The 7,183-nt window shown below is 40.5% G+C and overlaps 2 protein-coding genes across 2 annotated transcripts; both read right to left on the reverse strand.

Moving 5' to 3' along the window:
• Positions 1-235: 235 nt before the first annotated feature.
• On the reverse strand, positions 236-4,435 carry LOC122012806 (protein TIC 56, chloroplastic-like). Its single transcript, XM_042569449.1, has 5 exons — positions 3,683-4,435; positions 2,496-2,693; positions 2,096-2,378; positions 1,144-1,306; positions 236-689 (listed from the first exon to the last, which is right to left on the reverse strand). The coding sequence occupies exons 1-5, from the start codon at positions 4,380-4,382 to the stop codon at positions 486-488; spliced, it is 1,548 nt and encodes a 515-aa protein (XP_042425383.1). The 5' UTR covers positions 4,383-4,435; the 3' UTR covers positions 236-485.
• A 728-nt stretch (positions 4,436-5,163) lies between these two features.
• Positions 5,164-6,171, reverse strand: LOC122010561 (probable CCR4-associated factor 1 homolog 11). Its single transcript, XM_042567081.1, has one exon. It carries the CDS (start codon positions 6,169-6,171, stop codon positions 5,164-5,166), a length of 1,008 nt encoding a protein of 335 aa, XP_042423015.1.
• Positions 6,172-7,183: the final 1,012 nt, after the last annotated feature.

Consider the following 7,183-nt stretch of genomic DNA (forward strand, 5'->3'; position numbering starts at 1 on the left):
AAATTTTCTCGTGTGGAGATAAATTGCCCTAAATGATTCCATTCGCCTAACAATAGTTTCTAATGACATATAATGCACAAATATCCTTGGAGACCGGAACCAGCTGATTAAACTGATAGAGCAAAAACCAGAAAATAAATCAGAGTGATCGAATTAATGGAGAAATATTAACGAAAATATTTGGGAGCATTGCTCTGGTTAAAGAAACAATAAATAGTCTCAGCAACCTCAAACAAACTTGAATGGCGAAAATATATTCCACCGGAAACAACTAATAGAAAAGTTGCAATAAGAGTAATAATATTTTTGAATTGGATTGGTAGCCAACAAATCAATTGATACAACAAAAATTGAAACTTTCCCTATAGCGATGACAACTGGCATTCAACGTCAGGACAAAATGTTCCCATAATCTATCAATTTGAACCGGCAAAAAGGAAACGAGCAGGAGAAGAGGGGCGGTTCATTGAGCAATGGCATGTCGGTTAGGGATATGACGAGACACGACGTTCACTCAAGTTAGCTTCCGACTTAGCATTCTCAAGTGCAGCCATCTCTTCTTTGCGCTGTTGATCTCTTGCAGCTGCATCCGCATTAACTTTCTCCATGATTTTGCGAAAACCAGGAATTGTTCGATCCAGTTTGGAGTAGATTCGGTAGCTCAGACTTCGAAAAATTCTGTAAAGTCTCTGCAGACCAATATGTTTGAACAGTAAGTTCAAAATAGTCACCGTAAAGTTAGCAGTTCAACTATATCATGATTATTGATTGTGTTCGAATAGACTGATAAACAGATGGAACACAAATCAGTTGCAGTGGTTAACATGAACTAATTCATTCGACCAAAGTTGTGAAAAACCAAACAAAATGCGTTGACTCATAGAATCTAAAACTAAGATGTGATCAAATTGCAGGATGAACAGGCCAAGACCAAAAGATCCAATCTCAGAATAGATCAAGACCACAGGTCACTTCTTGTGGTTTAACATGACATGAACTGGCTCGTTCAACCAAAAATTGTGGAAGCCAAACAAAATGAGTCAATTCCATGAATGTCAACTAAGATATGATCGAATTGAAGGATCGACATCCATGGATGAACATGAAAATAGAACTGCAAGTTGAAAGTAGCAACGAATCTACCTTTACATCCCTGTTCCAGGACCTGATATATGGCGGACCAGTCGTGTACCAACCAAGAGGTTCACGATACCACTCTCCGCCATATGTTATCTGGTCCATAGCTTGTTCTACACTTAAAACTTCCCATGGCCTTAATCCAGGAATGATTTTTGCAAGACGATACCTATACAAGAGAGCAAATTTTACTGAAATTGCACGAGTAATGTCATGAAAAATTTCACCTAAGCATAAGAAGGTAAAACATTAATTTTAATCCTGACATACAGAAACATGCAATTTGCAAATAAAATATCTTTCCTGTTATGGCAATAACATCAGTAAAGAAAACAGTTTACTTGATGCTAGTAAAAAACACAATTCTAACATAAAGGGAAACACAAACAGAAATTTCAGAAAAGGAACCACATTCATTGAGCAGTCAAAGCACATTAAGATTAGTGATCATAAAATTGTGGGTCGATTGTTAGATAACCAAGACAACATGCACACTGAACCCATCCAAGATTGTTCAATATCATCATCATCTTCATCAAGCCATGTTTGCCACAACAATTTGGGATTGGCTATGCCTCTATTAGCTCCAAAAATTATTCAATAGAGACAATCAAATTTAAGTTCTTAACTAAATTTTGATGATTGTCCTAGATGACTTCTGATAAGCTTCTCAATCTTATTTCATAGAATAAAATAACACCTTAATAGCATTGGTAAACCTATGTTTCTCAATCTCCAAGCATTAAAGTCTGGCACTAAGTATGTAACATACTAATTGCACAAGCCAACAGTCAAGGGTTCAAACATCAGATAACACATATATGATAACAAAGTTCAGCATGGAGATTATAGAAACTCCTAAAACAAATTTAACTAATCTGCCCAATATATTAAGTTATTAACCCAAAAGGCATTTGTTGCGATTGGAGACAGATGGAAAAGACCAGGAATATATGACCTCAGCTCTTTCGAGATATATTTGTTGGGCATGTAGTCCTTTTCAAGAATTGTGGTCAGCTCAGAGCCACTAGCCCAAAGAAACATTGCATGGCTAGGAGTTCTTACACCAGGCCAAATACCACCATTGGCTTCAAGAACAGCCATGTCACGTTTCTTGCTCTCAATAGCCTCTTCTTGTAATTGCTTATAGGTCTTCTTCTCAAATCCTTTGAGAGGAGTCCAGGGAGGTATACCCTTCTGAAGTTTGTGAAGAAAAGCTGTCGCAGCAGCACCTAATCTGACTAGAAAACATGGAAATGCCTAACTCAGAAAGAAATAATTAAAATACAAAACTATGACCAATTAGATATTCATCTCTGTCAAGGAAATCAAAAACTTGAAATGCATGAGCAACTAACCTTCCCATGTAGCAATAGCCTTCTCTAAACCATAAATCATTCCGATAGGTGCCCATTCACTCATGTCTTCACCCCAGATAAATGTGTGTGTGTCAATTACCCCACCAGCCCATGCAGTTTTAAGAGTTATAAGCTCCAATGGCCCTCTGGTGCGTCCAAGCCGATCTTTATAATACCAGCCACCAGTTTTCATGATGACTATTTTTACGATGGTAGATTACAAGAAATGGATATGAGGTCAGAATTGCAAATTATAACAAATTCAACTCAATCAATTAACAAACTGCTAAGCTCTCCATACAACTTTTAAGGACGAAATGGATATGAGGTCAGAATTACAAATTATAACAAATTCAACTCAATCAATTAACAAACTGCTAAGCTCTCCATACAACTTTTAAGGACTACAACAGCTCATCCTGTCTGCATCTTCCGAACAATCAACACATTCACCCTTAAATGAACTGCTTTCAAGTGGGAAAATCATGCATATGATTGGAACAAAGCATGTGATATTATCTGAACATAAAAAAGGTTACAAATCATTAAAGTTAAAATCATTTCATAAATGTATTGCGTGCAATAGGGTAATTGTGAGTCTAAGATGTGCTATTGTTGCAACCAATCTCAGAAGTAAACACATGCTCAAATATATTATCTCAATGCATGTGATGTTCAATTTAGAAAGAACATAAGCAAACCAAGACTCTTCTTTGTTCAATGTGGTTGTCTCTGACATTTGTAGGTCCAGCAACAATTTGTTAGTAGCTTACAAAAGTTCTTTCTCATCAGGTTTATACTTATTGCTAGTTTTATTAATTCCACAAGAAGATTATGAACATAATGAATATTGGCAATATAAAGATGCTTGCACTTCAAAGTCCTAGATACAAAATAAATGTAACTCTTTTAGTATCTGTTTAAGCATTTGTAAACTTCTTCTAAGTAGTAATCAGTTGCTAGGTTCCTAAATGCACAATATCACATGTATAATTAATGTAAATTGTTTATATTTTGAAAATACATCCAAATGGACAAATTTATGACGAATATTTCAATGGTAATTGTCGTCTTTATCACTGAGTTTAGAAGCATCATACTTCGAAGTCGTAATGAGAAAATTGAACTATAATTCTTTATCAGAATCAATGTGTAATATTCATCCAAAAAGTTGAACCAAAACTCACAGTCATAATACCGCTTCTCCAGCCGTTTATACCCGATCGCTTGTGCCACATCGATAGGCCGCCCAGGGGGATACGGCCGCTGGCGGAAACCCCACAACCCCAAAAAGAACTGCCTGGCAAAATCCCAGAACTTTTCGTCGGACTCCTCCTTGGTCCTGATCGACTTTCTCGGCATTGGCCGCCCGTCCAACCCTGGCACATGAGGGAGCTTCTTCCACAGCTCCCGGTCCTCCCGCCGGTAGGGGTACTTGTTCTTCTCGAGCTCAATCTCGTTGACCTTGTCGGCGATAAGCTCAGCTCGGCGAAGGAACTTGACCACGGGATTCTGGTTGAACTCCTCCCACCACTGCTCGTTCTCCACGACCTCCTCGGGTGTGGGGTTGTCCTTCTTCTCTAAGCACGGGTCTTCGGCGAGGATGCGGTCGACCTCGGGGGTGTGGCGGAAGTCGGGGCGTTGCTCGCACTCCCAGAAGAATTGCTCGAGCATCTGGGAGTATATTCCAGGGGATTCATTGGAGGCAGCGACGGGAGCAGAGGAGGAGGCAGGGGCGGAGGCGGCGGTGGTGGAGGCGGGTTTGTCGGCGATGGGAAAGGATAGGTTCCGGTTGCTTCCGATGCAGGCGAAGAGGTGGGCTTTGGAGGGATTCGGGGGCTTCGGGAACCAATTGTCGCCGATCCATCCGAGGTTGATGGACGCCATGAACTGATACGTTAGGGTTTTGCAGAATGGGGTTAAACCAAACGCGATGGAAGACGATAGGATAACAGATAGAGCACGAGGCGAAGATTTAGTTGACTCAATTGAATACCCGCGTTTCAAATGGTCAGGTTAGATGGATCCCATTGGGTAAAAGATTAAGGCTACGAAAACAGCTATCAGGTCGGGGAGTCGAAACTTCAAAAACAGATGGAAAATAAGATATATATATTTAGGGTAATGCTAAATGGCCAGAATCTGGCCAGCTAGAATCAATACATGTAAATATACACATGATTATTTTGATAATATCATCTGTGTACATTAATTACATGTATGTACATGCATACATTTTAATTGGAGCATAGGTAATTCTAACTGGCCAGATTCTGGCCAACAAGAATTACCGATATATTTATATATACTTTTAAGTTTTAACTCAACTGTCTGCTAATTATCTAACTTCAAAGTAGACTAAACAAACAAATGTGCAAATGACTCAACGTAGTTAATTGCTTAAAAAAATAATTTCCTAACACTGTCTAATTATTTATTACTATTATTATTATTTATTTGTTTGCTCTTTCCCAATTCCCATGAAGCCTTTTAAACTGATTTTTTTAATTGTCACTATTTTGACTTGTTTAAAAAATAATAATAACAAAAACACAAACATGAGTTAGGTAATAACACCTTTCGATCCCAGAGTACAAACATCAACAGATTGCAGAATTCAGCTTTCCAAATCATAAAATCAATTTCTACGCTGCAGAACCGACATGATCTACATGAAGACAACACAGGGCCCACGAAAAGAGTGTTGAAGTGGAACCGGCGGGAACCATCCGATAAGCCGTGTCGGTGGCGGCAACAGAGGAACAGGGCTATGCCCGCCGCCGCCGCCAAAGTATGGAGACGGGAAAGCCAAAGGTCGGCACACCATCGGCGGCGGAATCATGAACCTTCCAGGTGGTAAAGTCCACGGGCGCCGAAGAGGACCGAGAGAAGAAGCGCTCTTGATTTCATGGCACACATTCTCCAAGCCGTACAGAATCATGGAGTCTCGACCGTCCATGACTGCCCACCTCTTATGCATCTCCTGGAAGGTCAGTCCGGTGACCAAACTGTCGAATCCCGCCTGATGTGCCACGCCGTCTGCCTCCACGTTCAGCATACTCGCGAGCTTCATCAAGCTAACCTCTCCGCCGAGTAGTCCCGGACAGAACCGCGCCATGTACTTGACGTCGTAGAGTCTTCCGTTAAAGATGCCACTCGCCGCCGTTATAAACTCTCCTGATGTCTCCGGCAGAGGCCTTCCGCCGGCGAGCAACTTTATCAAATAGCCCACATCGTACGAGCCGTGGAACGTGACGAACGCACCGCCGTGGTGACCGAACAGTTTCTCCCGGATCAGAGCGGCGTAGCGAACAGAAGAAATACCTTCGCACCGGTTTCTTTGGACGTCGATACCGCTGTTCTTCAGCAGGTCGATGGACGCCGGCGAGCAGGGGTCGACGTCGGGGTCGAAGTCCGAGAAATTGATCTGCCATGCCATGCCGGGATGGTTGCCGGCGTCGTCGAAAAGGGCGATTCCTAGCTGGATTATGCAGAGGTTGTCGACATTGTACTTGAGGTCGCGGTATCTGCACTCCTCGGCGGCGCGGCGAGGCGTGAAGCGGAGGAAGCCGGAGAACTCGGTGTCGATGGCGACGATCGGGAAGGAGCGGCGAAGGACAGCGATCGCATCCATCTGCTCCAGTAGGTTTGCTTCCCCCACGTCGATGATCTCCATTGCTGCAAGCGATCGCTCCCTGCTCCTCTGTTTCGCTCTGATCTGTGTTTTGCGTCTTCCGTTACATCGAGGTAGTTATGTACTTGTAAAGATCTATTTCCTAATCAGTTGAGTCCAATTAGGAATTGGTTGCTGCGGATTATCTGCAGCTCTGAACTTTTTGGAATTTTGGGATTATTAGGAAAGATTTCTATCTAATTGTGATTTGCCATATTTAGATTTTATTAAATAATCTATTTAAAAAAATATATATTAGAATTTTTTATATTAAAATTGTCACTCTGCCCCTCATATTTGTTTTTTTTTTTATTTTGGTATTGAACCTTTAAAATTTGGGTGAATTACATTTTACCCCTTGAGGTTTGATTAAAGTACGAAACGATCTTCGTGATTTCAAAAGTAACAAAAAAAGCCCTTGAAGTTTGGCTAAACTAACAAAAAGCTCCTTGACTGGTCGACGATAGTAGTCAACCGACAAAGATAAGAAAAAGACATATATACCTTTGTGTTTCAGCGGAGAAAAAAATAAAAAATTACCTTAAGTAGCTGAAAATTAATTAAAGTAAAAAATTATTGCAGCTTGAGAGAGTCATTCTATTGATCTATTGTGTAACCCTAAACCCATAAAGCCAGAATATCTTTGATTACAAATTTTTATCGAAATGTATCTATTGCAAAAATCCGCTCTCCTCATCTTATGCTCCAAACCACAACCAGTCGTTCTCCTCGTCTTATGCTCCCAACCAGACTCCTCTTTCCCACGTTTTGTTTCTTTCACTGTAAAAAGTAATCGATTATATTTCGGTAAGGAATTTGTAATTAAAGATATTCTGGCTTTGTGGGTTTAGGGTTTACATAATCGATCAATGGAATGACTCTTTTAGACTGTAGTAATTTTTTACTTTAGTTAATTTTCAGCTGTTTCATGTAATTTTTTATTTTTTTCTCCGCTGAAACGCAGGAGTATATGTCTTTTTCTTATCTTTGTCAGTTGACTACTATCGCTGATCAG

This window comes from Zingiber officinale, chromosome 8A, assembly GCF_018446385.1.
Source record: "Zingiber officinale cultivar Zhangliang chromosome 8A, Zo_v1.1, whole genome shotgun sequence".
Classification (NCBI taxonomy): Eukaryota; Viridiplantae; Streptophyta; class Magnoliopsida; order Zingiberales; family Zingiberaceae; genus Zingiber; species Zingiber officinale.

Excerpts from the sequence above, each read along its gene's own strand:
- LOC122012806 (XM_042569449.1), bottom strand. The coding sequence starts at position 4,382 with ATGGCGTCCATCAACCTCGGATGGATCGGCGACAATTGGTTCCCGAAG. Across the intron at positions 1,307-2,095 it reads TATATCTCGAAAGAGCTGAG|GTATCGTCTTGCAAAAATCA; the intron begins GTCATATATTCC and ends TCTCTTGTATAG. Across the intron at positions 690-1,143 it reads CCTGGAACAGGGATGTAAAG|AGACTTTACAGAATTTTTCG; the intron begins GTAGATTCGTTG and ends ATTGGTCTGCAG.
- LOC122010561 (XM_042567081.1), bottom strand. The coding sequence starts at position 6,171 with ATGGAGATCATCGACGTGGGGGAAGCAAACCTACTGGAGCAGATGGAT.